The sequence below is a fragment of the Episyrphus balteatus genome, chromosome 1, assembly GCF_945859705.1.
Source record: "Episyrphus balteatus chromosome 1, idEpiBalt1.1, whole genome shotgun sequence".
Lineage (NCBI taxonomy): Eukaryota > Metazoa > Arthropoda > Insecta > Diptera > Syrphidae > Episyrphus > Episyrphus balteatus.
In genome coordinates, this window is record NC_079134.1 from 174,218,157 (window position 1) to 174,234,060 (window position 15,904).

Consider the following 15,904-nt stretch of genomic DNA (forward strand, 5'->3'; position numbering starts at 1 on the left):
GTTATGGTGCATATAAAAAAAAAGTGACCATAGCATTTTACGAAAATCATTATAATTCCTAAATGGTGGGTTTTAGAGTAAAAAGTTATAAAATATATTTTGTGGGAAATAAAATTTACTACAAGTTTGTCTCATAACATTTTTCTCTAACACCAAAACTAACCGAACTACAAGCGATAGTCGCAAAACTGTTCAAAACAAAATGGCGGCCAAAGTCGTCCAGACTTTTGTTCGGAAAATGGGGGGTTTAGTTCTTGTACTAGTGTACTTTCATATTTTAGGTACGAATTGCAGTTGCGAATTATTTCTCAGACCTCCATACAACCAAATATAATTTGACTGGGCTAGAATGGATTACGAGTGTTCGTTTTTATATGTCCAATGTCCATAGGCCAAGAGTATTATTTTGATGTCTCCTCATGCATGCAAATGACCTTCTCTTTTAACTTTGTATCATGCTACCAACGGACGTTTCAAATTAATCTGTTTTTTTTTGTCATTTTTTATGTCACTAAACGAAATTAAAAAAAAAAAATAAGTACAAGTTTGCTTACCTAGTTATTATGCCAAAGAATAAAGTTTGTTTTTGTAGACAAATAATTTGTAGAATATAGTAATTTGCTACCCCAATTTAAATGCAAAATAATTATGAAAAAAAAAATCAAGCAGATAAATGGTTGATTTTAAAATTTGGTGACATAATTCTTTGTCATTATTTTTAACAAAGTCATGGATAACAAAATTTTTAATAATTTGCTATATTTTTTTCTGCTATAAAACTTTTCACTTTTAGTAGAAAAGTTAGAAAAATTTAATGTTTCTCAGCATACTTTAAAGTCATTTTGACATTAAGTAGTCAATTAGTTACATTTTACTAAATATTTCCATTCTTTCACTCACGCATCTTTATTATGAATGATTCATAAATATCCGTTACAGATATCTAAATACCCATAACTCTCTCATCAACTCAATAAAAAATGTGAAAAGTAAATTAATTAAAATGATAAATTGGATTTAGTTGAACACGTTCAAGTCTAAATCACCAAAAAAAGAAAAACAAAACTGGTCCGTGGAGGCAGCCTTGTGGTGGACTATATTTTTAATTATTATCACGCAAACAATTTCTTCTTCGTCAAATCTAATTTCTACTTCCATCCATTTATGAATTCAATAAGTGAATTCAATGAATTAAAAATACCAAAATTAAAAGTTTAACTTTCTATGAGTTGCCAAGTAAGGTAATCACATCGTCTCGTCTGTCTGGTTGTCTTTTCGCACTATTTACTCAAAGAAACTGTGAACTAATCCAATTTTTTTTTTTTTTTGTTATTTTTCTTGGTTGTCATAGCTAATCTTTTCACCGATACACGTATTTGAGATAAATATTTATCAGAGTTTATTTATATTTGGTTAAGTTATTGACGAATATGACTGCAAAAGCCAGAAAAGGAAAAGTCCAAGACAATTTTTTTTTTTTCTGACAAACAAACTTTTCACTTGAAATTCATTTTTATGTTTGTTTGTTGTTTTGGTGAAATTCCTAAAAATGGATGTAACATGTGAAACACCCAAACCAGATACAAGTCAATAAAATAATTTTGAACAGGTGTAAATAAAGATATCTCAGTTTGTCATAGCTTCCGAATTAACCTTCAAATTGTTGTGAATCACCAAGATGTACGTTTTTAGTTGTGATGTACTAGTTTCGATTGAATGAGTTAAAATCTGGGAGTGCTGGCTGTTTGCTATTGAGACGTCTTCAAAGTCAACATCCGTCGTCCACCATCTCATGCATATTTTCACGACACTTGTTATGGGGTGGATGCTTATAAAAGCTATCTAATTCAAATTGACAAACAAACACTTGCAAACGGATTTTTAAACAAAAGACACATTTGGGTTGGGTCTTGTTGTAATTATCACAAACAAATGAGCATTTTTTTTTTAATGGCCGTTTAACTTGAAAGTTAATCATTTTTATGTTCATTGTCATTCCGTTGTTTTACGGTCATTTGATACGAAAAGTATACGTGGCGTGTTGAAAATTGTTTAGAAAAAATTTATGTTTTTTAATCGTTCCTGTGAGCTGGTGTAAAAGACTTTACGAGGACTTTTTGTGAGGGGGACGAAAAGGTAATTTACATAAGAATAGGGAATCATTCTTTTGTTGATTTAATATTGTTGGAATGTTGTTCAATTTCCTTAAAAAATAAATTATATACATATTTATATATAAGAAAAAAAAATAAACATAACGCTTAAAGAAAATGGTAAAATTTTCTATGGAGCTTGGGCCCAGTGTGTCCACTAATGAAATTGGTATCGAATGAAAGGTTATGATAAGCACATTACGTGGGTAAAATATTTTCAAAATCGTTGTTGGGGTTTTTGAGATATTGGAGTTTGAAATTTTGGATTTGAAAATCAAGATTTCAGCTATTTCGAACAATTAATCGTAGAATGCGTAATAATTGATGTACAAATATAATATTGGTATCAAATGAAAGGTATTTCTCTTGTCTATAAATTCGGTAGCAAATAGCGAGAAAAAAGTAACATTTATCAGAATTTTTTAATTAATTTATGTAATTTTTTTCAAATGAAGGTAAAAATAAAAATAAGTTATTTAGTGGTAGTATTTGGTCTGAAATAAAATATATTTTTTGAAATTTCGATTAAATTTGGTATATACGTAATGGTTTAAGAGATTATTAAAAAACTAAAACTAAAATTGGATAAGCCAATTTTATTCAATATTGATTGACAGATATTTCTAATTTTTTGAAGTGTGAAATGAAATATATCTAATATATAAAAATCTCATGTCGCAGTGTTTGTTACCAAACTCCTCCGAAACGGCTGAACTGATTTTAATAAAATTTTGTACATATATCGGGTAGGCCTAAGAATCGGCCAACATCTATTTTTCATACCTCTAAATAGTTGGGGGGTCCAATCAAATTTTTTTATATCTTCTTGGAACGATCTTTTCGAAATTTTTGTGTGAATGTCGGGAAGTCTGAGAATCGGCCATTCGACCAACATGAATTTTCATATGATAAAATGGTTAGGGTGGTCCAACCAAAAAAAAAAATTTTATGTATTTTTGGAACGATTTTTATGAAATTTTGTGGGTACATCGGGTAAGTCTAAGAATCGGCCAACATCTATTTTAATACCATAAATGATTAGCGTGGTCAACTCCAATTTTTTTTTTTTGAAAGATTTTTTCAAGTCCTTTTCTTTATATTGGTTCAAAAAAGTTAGTTTTCAAACTCATATGAATAGCCTAAATTTGTAATATTTCTAAATACAGACAGTCGTATTTATTAGATTTTGAAAATTTAAACAGTTGTATAAAGTTATACAAAGTTTATAAATACGGGGGAGATACTTTAAGCCTACAAACATTTGTCTCGATATAGCGATCAATAGAACTCAAAAAACACATTATTTTATTTATAAAGACCTGTATTTTGATGTTGTGACCTGATTTTTTTTTTTTTGAAAAGATTGACACACTCCAAAATTGAAAGTAAATAGCAAAAGAAGCGTAACGAAGTCCGCCAGGTCAGCTAGTGTAATTATAAAATTATAATTTTTTACCTTCGATTTTTCTCCTGAACACTTTACCAAAATCTATACATTCTAATAATTATTTAAGATATTGTACATAAATACTTTTTACTACAAGAGCAAGTTCGTGCAATCCAGTCGTGCAAATTAGAAGTCCTTTGTAGACTAGGGCCGAACCTTCAAAAACATTAAAAATTAAAAAAAAAAATTACAGTAGGATGAAACAAATTGGAAAAGGAGGTGAACATGATAAAAATGAAAGGAAAAATAAATTACGGGCGAGCCGAGTTCGGGAAGTGGTTGGGTTGAGTTTTTAATAGTAAAAAATGGTATTTTTCGATTTACGGCAAAACACCAAGTCCTATAGAAAAAAAAAGTTGTATGGAAAAGTTGTAGATACTAAAAAGATCTACATTTTTTGTATTAAGCATTTTTTAACATAACCTTAAAATTTTTGTGAAAAATTCAAGTAACCGAGTTTTTGGTTTTTTATTTTTATCTTTTTCAAAAAAGAAAATGTTTTATACCAAATTTGGTGAAAACTTACCATTGTAACTTATTTGTTTTAAAATATAATTTTTTCACCTTATTTTGAATTAATACCAAAAAACTATCAGTTTTTGAAAAAGTTGGTAAGCATTTTGAATGTTAAAATCTCTACTTTCTGATGGTGTAAAACAAATATCAGAAAATGCAAAAAAATTAAAAAAAAAAAAAAAAACTAGATTTCGAAATTTTTTTTAATCATTACATAAGTGTACAAGGTTTTTGTTGCCGAGACTAAACTATACTTTTCCAAACTCGAATTAGAAGTCAGAAATATTTTATTACTTACCGTTTTTGAAATATTACCGTTCGAATGTGCAAAAAAAAACGGTTTTTGACTACTTTTGAGGTTATGCTCTAAGTTGAGAAAGATTTATTAAATAAGTTCTTAATGTCAATAATAATACGTCGCAACGTTGACTAAGTAAAACCGAAAAAAACTCTCGGTAGGTCCATTATTTTCTTGGGTGTGAAAATATTGGGCAAACGTTTCGGAAATTCAATTGTATTCACGAATATTCAAACAACTACAAGTAAAATTGTCTGTTGGTTCTAAGCACTTGAAGATCATTCAAACCTTCAAAAATGTTTAAGGAATTAAGTTGAACAAAAAGTAAAATACAAATTGAACAGTCTTGCATTTAGCAAGACATAAATTAATTAACACAATGTTAAAATAATATTCTTAACATTCAAGTGTAATAGTTTCCTATAATAATTAACGCCTTTATAAGCTTCTTAAATTATAAATCAATTAATATTATTTTTTTTTTATATTCAACTTATCTCCGTTTACCTTGTCTATAGCCATATCAGGTAGAAGCTTACATTTTTTCAAGGTTATTAGAATCCCAATCAGTTATTATTGATTTAGAACTCAACTAACATGATCGAAATAAATATTTATTTATTTTTTTTATTTTTCTAAACATACACCTGGTTTTTAATCTCGCAATCATCTCTCTAAAAATAGCCGAAATAAATATGAAAAAAACATCCCCATGTTCTTTAGCACTTGTTTTAAACTCTCTTTCTCTATTTTTTTTTTGAGTTAGACTTCCAAAGAGTTAAAAATATTGTGAATAAAATTCCTGGAAAGCAATGAGGAACTTTAGCCAAAATGAAGATACAAAAGATACAAAAAAAATAAAATTAGAAGATAGAAAAAAAACCGGTCCCCACTTTTAGACCTCGTCGGAACCGACCACATGATTGTTTTTTTTGTTACTTCCAGTACTCTGAGTCTCCATTTGAGTTAACGTGTTTTATTTTCGGTTTCCTATTTTCTTTCCCCACAAAAAAACAAAACAACAGAAAAAAATGGAGAGACAATGGCAAAATATAAAAAGTATCTATCAAAGTGTTTGTTAGCTGGCAAAGCTTAAAAAAGATACAAAAACCTGCTCAAAATTCCATTCCAATAGCGTGTTTTGTTTTTTTTTTTTTTATTTTTTATTTTTCATTATTATTATTGTTCGACACAAAAATGACGTCATCGAATGTAGGTAGGGAATCAACATCGGCAGGCATGGTTGCAGGTAGGTACACCTGAATGAATGATTTTCAATCGACTCTCAGTTCGACTTAAACTTTGTAACCTGTTGCATGAAAAACTTCATAGATACACACTAAGTGCGATTTTTAATTTTTTTTAATTAAATTAATTTAAATTAGATTTTAATTAACGAATAAGAAAGTAAAAAAAAGATGACAAAATGAAATTTAAAAAATCGAAAAAGAAAACTCTGTTCTGAGGGCGGCCAGACAGTGCAAGTGAATTAAAACTTAGTGGCGAATTCGAAACGAAAGTGAATGTGAATAATAAAAATTTTTTAAAAATATATAAAAATCAAAAAAAAAAAAATTTAAAATTTGTAAAATCCAAAAAGAAAATTTATTGAAAAAATTTGTGTGCAAGTGCAACGAAAAGCACTTAAAATGGATTTAAAGGATATTAAAGGAGCTAAAGTCACCCATGCGGGTTTGCTGAAGCATAATTCTGATGGAACAACTGATACGCAAAAGATCACCCATGCTGGTTTGGTTGCTCGTAGTCCTGAGGGCACAGCAGCCAAGGGCATGAATATTCGAGGCAATGAGGATCTTTGGGTGGAGATACAAGCCAATACTTTTAGGAATTGGGTTAACGAGCATTTAAGAGGAACTGGAATGCAGGTGAGTTTAAGTTTTTTAAGTGGTTTTTTTTTTGAAAATAGGTAACTTGAAAAAGATTTGTGTTGACTGGTAAAAAAAGAATTACCAAAAATGTCTTTTTTTTTATTTTTTGAGTTTAAAATAAATAGGTAAAATATTTAATGCGCGGACATTTTCAAGAATTCCTTTGTCTTCGGAAATTATTTGAAATTTTAAAACTTTAAAGTTTTAGTTTGACTATCTTATTTGCTCTTTTTATTAAAATTAAAACTTTTAAATTATCTTTCTTGTGTAAACAAAATTAGGCCTTACTTAATGCGATCTGCGCAAGCTTTCCAAAAATATATGAAAACAATCAATTGAAATCAAGAATTCTACATAATTATGACACATTTCATGAATAGGAATTATAAAATTTGTATGAAATAAAGAGTATAGGGTTCCGCTAGTTTTTTCATAATAAATCAAAATTCAGTTGGAACCTGAATAGAATAATTTAAAAAAATTCAAATTATGAAAAGAGTGAATCATACTGAACTTGAAAATAATTTTTCATTATACCTAATCTTTGAACAACATCTTGGAGGTGCTATCACCAAGTGTTTATGGCTAATGTTGAGTGGAATAGGAAAATATTTAGTGTTCTTGAAATATTTTTATTTTAAATGATGATTCTTTAAAGATTAACAAAATATTTACTTTTTTGGTTCAATGTTCAAATGCATTTAAACTTACAACCATGACATGAATGTTAAAATATAAAATACATATTTCTAAATGTTTGAATCTAAAACAATACTTTGTAAAAAAAATTGAGAAGATTTGGAAATAGACCAGGGTCGATAATTTTTGAAACCAAAAAAAATCATAGTAGGTAGAATGAAACCCATTGGAAAAGGAGGGGAATATGATAAAAATGAAAGGAAAAATAAATTACCATTAGAAAATTAAAAAAAAACATTTTGCGCTTCTTATGAGGTTATGTTATAGCATATGGGAAGAAATTTGACTAAACAAATATCATTTCGATTTCTATTAGATAAGAATTGTTTTCCTTCTTTCAAGACCTGTCTAAATCTTCCCATATCAGTTTTACTGCAAGAGATATCATAAGGTTAAGTTAGTGTTTTTGGCTCATGGGTAATAACATGGAAGGGTTTTGGCAGATTTGTGTACCTATGTTTTTTGCTTTTATTTATTTAATTATTCACTAAGTTAACTGTGTTAATATACACATACAGATACAAAAACATTGTATAACATTTTTCAAAATGTTGGAAATATGTTTTTTTTTTATTAAAAACAATAATCAAATTTTCGCGGTCAAGACAATCTACTCTTGTGTAAAAGTTTGACAGCTATAAGACAACAATATACAATGTTTTTGATCACATTTTCCAAATTTAAACAATTGTATAAAGTTATATAGCTAGTTATACAGATAGTATACATATATAAATTTGTTTCACTGTTTTTAAGTCTGAATATATCTTTAAATAAGATGTAACGGCTGTGACTTTCTTACATCCATGTTATTACCTATGTTCAAAACCGACTTTTAGAACTTAGGGACCAGTTATAGCCAACATTGAAATTCATCATTGAAACAAATCAGTGGAGTGCATTTTGACAAGTCAGTTTCAGCTATAATTGAAAAATTTCAATCAGTGGAAAGCCCTGGTCAGTAAAATTAACTACTGCAAGTATGCTTTTTAGGTTAGAGCTGATCATTGAAACAAAAACTGACAGATGAGAACAGAAATATATTCGAACATCTTCAGTGAAACGATTTGTGTTCCAAATTTGGAAACGAAAATGAGATGTTCAGTGAAATCAATTTCAATCAGTGAAATGATAAAATTGTACTTTAAGCTAACTTTAAATCAAAATCAAATATTTTTTTAAGTACAAATATTTTATAACCCATTATCTACATGCTTATGCTGATACCCCTTAGGTATGATCATTTTTATTTGATAGCTATAACTGACCCCTTATATTTAAAATGTTGAGTGTACTGCATGCAATCGTACTTTTGAAACTTTTTAAAGCGTTTTTTAACGAAAATGCAAGAAAAGTGGGTCTTGAAGTTTTCCATTAGGTAATCTTGGTAGTCAACAGTTTTGGGTAATTCCCTAAATAAGAAATTAAAATTTTTTGTTAAGACCAAAACTAACTAAAACTTAATTTTTGTTTTTATTTTATACAGAAGCGTTACCATATCTTGCCGTAATTGAAACTTTTATAAAATTAAAAGAACACAAACATATTTTCGAATTTCTTTAAATATGTATTTCAAATTATTTTTTTAACTTAAAAGACTTTTCAGCTTAAGCAACCAAGTGTATTAGTTTAAAACATTTTTTCAATATTGCAACAAAAAGCATTTATGTACATATATAATCGAATGTATTACCTCTCTCTTAGACTGGATTCACTAATAACAATTTTTTCTTAAATAGAAAGACTTCAATTATTTCTTAATTAATGTTTATTACTATTGCCCACATGCGGCTACTTCATAATTTTCATTTCACATTCTACTTCACATTTTTTTCTTGGAATGTTTTTTTTTTACAGAGTAAAGTAACAATAAATTCTTTGTATGTGAACCTTAAAAGGTATAATGTGTATCCAATGAATTTTTTTTTTTTCTAAAAAAATATTAATCAAAAATAACTGCTGCTGCATTTTTTTTCAAAAACAAGTTTCAATATGAATTTACAAACAAAAATCGTTGATTCAAATGAGGAATGAGGAATTTCTCATCAATTTACATTTTATCTTAACATCACATTATAATTTGTTTGAAGCACGCGATGAAATCATATTTAAATCCACACAAAATGACAGCTCCCTCAATTCCATTAAAAAAATATATATGCAGATATTCGTGTTGTATACCTTTATCGTTAGAGCATAACAAAATATTTTAAGCCATGATCACGAATATTCAATAATTCCATCAAATTTGAGCTAAATCACCATAAAATCGAAATTGAGTTATGCATTGTTCATAAAACTGCGTAAAGCATGTGTATCGGATGCCTAAACAACTCTTAAGCTTCACTTTAAAGTGAAACTTGTTCAATGATTTGAATAAAAATTTAGAAAATCATAAATAACCAATTTAATACCATCTGGATTTGAAGTTAAAAATATCTATCGCTTCTATCAGTTTAACACTCCAAATAGACCAACTTCCACCAAACAACATGTCAACGATCCACGCAAAATCAGAAAAAAACCAGTCATAATGGCTAGATCGTTGAGGAATTATTTCCGTTTCCATAAAAAATACTACCCCACTCCACTATACCAACCACTCAAAAACTAGAGACTTCAATGATTTATCACACATCCCACGCAAAATTAATTTAGATACGCATCATAAGATGTAGTCTAATAAAAAAAAAATAGTAAAAAAAATTATAAACTAAACCGGCCAGGTATGAAAAGTGGCATGTGGCGAGTTATATGGTGTGCAAATGCGTGCGTGGACTTGAAGTCAGCATCAATTTTTAGCGCAATTTCATTCACCCGCGGCGAGAATGTAGCAGCTAGCAGCTAACGCTATACGCGTTCGATAGCCTCAATTAAAATTCATTTCACTCTCGTTTGAAGTGAAATATATGAAACAGCACGAAATTGCGAGGGTTTTCTCGTTACATTGTTGAAGATAGAGGAAAAGAGAAAAATAGGTACGCCCATTTAGACATTAGACACTGCGGCAAAATTGCAAAGTTAATGAACCGCTTAACAACCATTGATTTGCAATTTTATACGCATGCACCGAACAAAAAAAAAACAAATTTTGATATCTAATAAAATTATCAATGAAAATTTAATATGTTTTGGCCTTACAACTCATTGCTTTATCATCATTTACTAGTTTACCAAAATGGACTGACAACTCCAACATTTAATCAACTTTAGGGCATGTAAACAAAATTATGCGTATTTTGAACGAAATTTTTATTATTAAACTATGAGAGGATGGAGTTAAAAATGAAGCGTTCAAAATTATATTGGGTCAGGTCCATTTATTAATTTGTGCATTAATTTGAATTTTAAGAAGCTTTTTCTCAGGAACTAAAGAAACTTTTGAAATAAATGTTTCACAGATCAATAGCTCCAGCTCTATACCTCCAGAATTTCTTTCTTTCTATGTAAGATAAAACAAAACAACAAAACAGCAAAACAAAGAAAATTAAAAGTTTAAAAAAAAAAAATCATACCGTTTTTGCATATTTTTCCTTTTTTGAAAACTTTTGATTTTTCTCTGGTTTATCTAAAATTCAAACAGTATTTATTAATAAAATGTTCAAATAAACTCAAAAGAATTTGATTTTGCTCATAAAAAAGTGATTAGAATATAAGTCACTAGCTGACCCGGCGGACTTCGTTCCGCCATTTCTTGTATTTATTTCTATTTTCGACTTTGTAATTTGTCATAATTCCCAATACAAAAAAGAAATCAAAACTTAAAAAGTTCGTCCAATTAATTTAAAAATATTCACTTTTAAAATTAAAAAAAAAAGTGGCCTATGTTAAAAACGTTTTTTAAGTTTTTTAATTTACCATTGTTAAGCTTGTAGTTAATGTAGCGTTATGTGTGATATATCAAATGAAAAGTAATATTATCAGGATGCTCAATAAAGATAAATCAAATTTTTGTAAGCTCCAGATCAAAAGATATAACGTGTTGAAAAATAGAGTTTTATTTTACCGATATTTCAAATTTGTCATTATAAAATTAATTGAAACTTTGTACAAATATAGTCTTGCCTATTATCTATCTACACTGTAAATTTCATTCATTTATCTATTGAAGAAAAAAAGATAAAAATAAAAAACTGTTAAAAACGGCCAAGAAACTTGGGACAAAAAAAATTGTTTTTCCCGTTATTCGGTCAAAAATCATTTTAAAAATTCAAAAGTTTGTATATGCATGCGCATGATTAAAACCTATATTTAATATACATTTGAGATTTTTTGCAAACTTTTAAAAATTCCAAAAAAATAAAAGACTACTCAAAAATGTCCCTAAAAATTAGGTTTTTTTTCAAAAATTTTTATTTCAAAATACAGGGCCTATGAAAAAAATCCGTTTTAGACCCCTAATTTTTTTTTTAAATATCTTTCTTATGGTGTAACTCAAATTTCTGTGCAAAATTTTGCGTACCTCTAATTAGTCTTTTGTCGAAGGTCTATGACTGCAAAAAAACCCTCACAACTTGGTTTTGAAATTTTTTTGAATTTTTTTCAATACCTTTTTTAACTATTGAATAAATTTGTCTATCATTTAAAAAAAAAGTCAACCCTTTACGACTTACCGTTTAGAAAATAGCCTCTTTTTTCAATGTCGTGTTACCCCTATTTACCCTATAAAATCTTGAATTTTTTTTGCCTTAAACCTTCTCCTTTTATGCCTCTTTGATTTAAAAAAAAATTAAGAAAATGAGTCAGTCTGTGTGGCCGGTTAGCGAACGTACACAAAACCAAACTTTAATATATATAATAGATTTGCAGCTGCAAATATTTGGTGTTTTATTTCATCTCAAAAGTTCAAACCCTCGCAATTGATCTCAAATGTAAAAAAAAACATTTTTTGGAACAAAGGTAACTTAATTCCTTTGTAGAAAATTAAATGAAATTTTCAAATGTATCCTTATATTATTTGTAGGTTGATCCGTTTGTGAGATATTGATATAGTCAAAATCAAAAGTATTGTCTTTGGTTTGATGACTGACTGACTGCAGTCTAAAAAAAAGTAGAAGTTTGAAAAACAAAAAAAAAAAAAAAAATATTGAAGCCAAATAAATAGCCTTTCTAAAAAAAAATAATCATATCATCAGAAAAAATTATTCCACTTTTTTGAGAGAAAAGTAAAAACAAAACAAAAATTGGAAAATCTTGATTTTTGAACAATTCCAACAATTTAGGTATTTTATCATTAGAAATTAAAATTTTTAGTTTTAAAATCCTAAAACTAGTGGAATGTAGCTATCACATGCTTTTTGTTTTATCATGATACGATCATTTTTACTGAGATACAGCCTATCGAAAATCACTAAAAACAAATCACAATTTTTGTTTGTTCCCTTAAGTTTTTGGGCTAGTGTATTCAAAGCAATTGCAATAAAACTGCATTTTAAGTTTTTATCAAAAAAGTCATATAACAAAAAAAAAATTTCATTTAAATAAATGTTGCCCTAAATGTCGCCTCTTCCCCAACACCAAAAAAAAATTTTAAAGATTTAATAGACATTTTTTTTTTGACAAATCAGTATTTTGAAAATTTGTCGCTAATTTGTCGCTCTTAAAATCAACAAGTAAACTAACTTAAAAGTGTTTTGAACTGCAAGAACAAGTACGTACGTCTCAGTCGTGCATTTTATTTAATTCGCTTTCACTCTCTCTCTTTCTTACATTCTTTCTCTTTAACGATCCAATAAATCTCAACAAATAGACAAGCGATTTTGTTCCAGAAAACGTATTTTTGGTTTTCTAGGAAATTGAATTGAGTTGTTTTTTTTTTTTGACAAATCAGTATTTTGAAAATTTGTCGCTAATTTGTTCTAACATTTTTCTTTAATGTATTTATAAAAAATATAGTATTTGCATACCAATTTTTATTTGAGATATAGTTAATATAGAGCTTTAGGATTCTTAAAAAAAATCGAACGTGAAATAACAATCAGAAATGCTGCTACAGAACATTTTTTTTACTTCCGAATTTCTCGTTAATGACTTAGCCGAGTTCAACTAATTTAAAGCGACAAAGTAACCGGAAAATTTTTACAAAATTTTCCAAAATAAAAATTTATGGTTTTTAAAGAATAATTCTTTTGAAAAAATCAATTATTTGAAAACGGGTCAATGAATTTACTTCCAAATTTGAAAAATAAAAATTGTTTATAGGACAAATTATGTAAGGTATATGTATATTAGTTAATGAAGACATCCTCTCAATCATCTCCAAATAAATATACAAAAAAATCCTCTAATTTTTCAGATTTTTATCTAAACCCCTTACTCGCCTTGCAACAAGGTAAATATCTTGTACATACTTGGTAAAATTCTTTAAAAAAATCAAATGCTACTATTTTTTTTATTACCGACTTCCAAAAATTAGGAGGTATTCAATTCGTCTGTATTTTTTTTTTTTTTTATGTTTGTTACCTCATAACTTTGGACTGAGTGAACCAATTTTGATAATTCTTTTTGTATTGGAAAGCTGGTGGTCCCATTTCAATTTCGTCGTTTGGCTATATAAACTATTTGTTAATATACACAAATGATACCTACATGATACCATAGTTTACTTTTGTTAATTTTGCAAATTTTCATCGTGCGGTTTGACCTTGATAATCGCAACAAATTTTTTTTTTATTTGATGAAGTTTAAAAATCATAAATCATCACAAGTTTTTATAAATCCCTTAAGTAAAAGGTTCTGCAGCAGACTTTCTTCAGTCGTGGTGATTTTCTTGAAAATTATGACCATTAAAATGACTATGGATTCATGCGTAGAAAAAAAGTAAACTTATCATTTAAATTTGAAATATCTTTTTTTAAATTATTTTTAGCTGTTACCAAGCATTTTAACTAGTAGAACATGTCAGAAGGAACGATAGACCTTTAAATGGAAAACCCCTCTGTTTGCTCTGTCACTTTCCCTTTTCAAAATTATATTGGCTAGCCAAAAAAGGAATAAGCTTCCTCAACTCATTTTCAAGGTCAATCAACCGCCTATAATACCATCAATGACGCCACCGTTGTTCGTTGTAAGTCGTTGTCTTGGTCTCCCTGACTATGTACAACATTTAATTCAACCCACATTCGCTTTTAACTATGATTTTAATATTATTCACAGAAATTACGTCATCTGACGCCAGATGCAATGAACGTTTATACTTGTTGATTTGCAAACTCCTACGCAATTTTTATCTTATAAAGCTAATTACGTTAAGATATTTATTTTTTTTTGCTTATTTAAAGTGCACCAATCCGTTTATGATCACAAAATAGAATCTAGAATTTTTTCGAGTTGAATCAGATTTTCATGTAAATGTAATTGAATTACAAATTTTTGTTTACAATGTACTAAGGCACGTGTAAATTGTTGTAACCTTAGTTTTTTCTAAACTAAAACTGCAATGTAATGTGTCATCTTATAAACTTCCATCACAATTTAAGTGCTAGTTTGAGTTTTTATTTTTTTATTTTAACCAATGTGCTACTGCCAACTTTGATTTTGTAATTAAACGTTCATTGTCATTCAATTACATTGAAACAAGATTCCATATAAGGCTTACTTGCCAGACCAATGAAGGTGAACCCTCCGCCGTTAAAACAAATGAACTTGTCAATCATTGTGAGACTGTGAATTTTTTTATTTTTGTTTCATATTTATTGAAAACAAATATCAGGTATTTTGTATCCTTAAAATGAAGCTACAATAACAACAGCGTTGGAGTTGTATATTGACTTTTTGTGTGGGCGATGACGATACTAAGTAGATATTTCGGTTCACACTTTCGTCACTTCCTTTCGTTCATTCAACACTGAAAAAAAATTCTGTTTACCTGATAACGGTAGTATTGCAAGGCCTTATTTTATAAAAGAGGGTTATGTTTTTGACTAATAAGTACTATATAATGTATGTTTTTATGAATATGTTCCATCATAGCTCTTAAACTATTTATTGTAATTTGACAAATAAGGTATCGTCCGAGGCGTCTTACTTGTGCGCTGGTTATAGGATGTAGTCCCAAAGTAATTGCAACTTTTAAGAGCCAGATTTTAGAGAAGTCCTGGTTTTAGTTTGTCAACTCATTTTTACTTGTGATATAAATATGCCAAGTTAAAGATTCGTAAAATAAATAGAACTCGAGATAACGATCAAACATGGCTTTACGATTAACGTTATTAATGATACATGGCATGTCCTAGAACCGTTTTCTTAATTTATGACTTTCTCATAAGCGACTTAACTGATTTAATCGAAAAACTTTGTAAAAAAGCTCTTTATAGCCTCAATGGCAAAATTTAGAAAAATTTAAAAAAACTGTTTTTGGTTTTCCAAAAAAGTTTCAGATGTTTTTTTGAAAAATCAATTTTTTGAAAACAAAATTTTTTTGAAAATTTAATAGCATACTTTAAGATTTAAACTTATCTTTAAAAAAAATTTTTGATTAAAAAAAAATTCTAAACATTTTTTCTATATACAAGAATTTAAATTCCATTTACGGTTTGAAGATAAAAAGGATTCAAAACATTGCTTTTGTTATTTAAAAACAATTTTTAATACTTTTTTTTTATTTCTAATAATAAAATTAATTTAATTTTTTTTATTCTATTAATGCTATAAAAACCCTTTACATTCTAAGCAATTTTTACCATAAGAGCAAGTACTTGCGACCCAGTCGTGCATTTATTTCAATAAGATGCAAGTTAAGAACAAAAAAAAAACTTCCAAAAACGTTAGTATCGTTTAAAAAAACATGTTAATACAAAAAAAAAATAAAATGCACGACTGGAGTCGCACGTACTTGCTCTTTTGCTTTAACTCTAATGTTAAAGCTTTTTATTCAAGAAAATTATGGGAAATTTGATATTTT

At 28.1% G+C, this 15,904-nt stretch overlaps 1 protein-coding gene across 5 annotated transcripts in view; it reads left to right on the forward strand.

The window, feature by feature from the left end:
- The window catches only part of LOC129916747 (filamin-B), a 59,133-nt gene that overhangs the window by 9,236 nt on the left and 33,993 nt on the right, over nt 1-15,904 (forward strand). For 4 of the 5 annotated variants that reach the window (XM_055996881.1, XM_055996877.1, XM_055996899.1 and 1 more), the window contains exon 2: nt 5,800-6,300. In XM_055996881.1, coding sequence (XP_055852856.1) covers nt 6,064-6,300 — 237 coding nt within the window. In that variant the 5' untranslated portion in view covers nt 5,800-6,063. Of the gene's footprint in view, nt 1-5,698; nt 6,301-15,904 lie in introns of those variants that run through there. The other variant, XM_055996890.1, reaches the window with a different exon arrangement.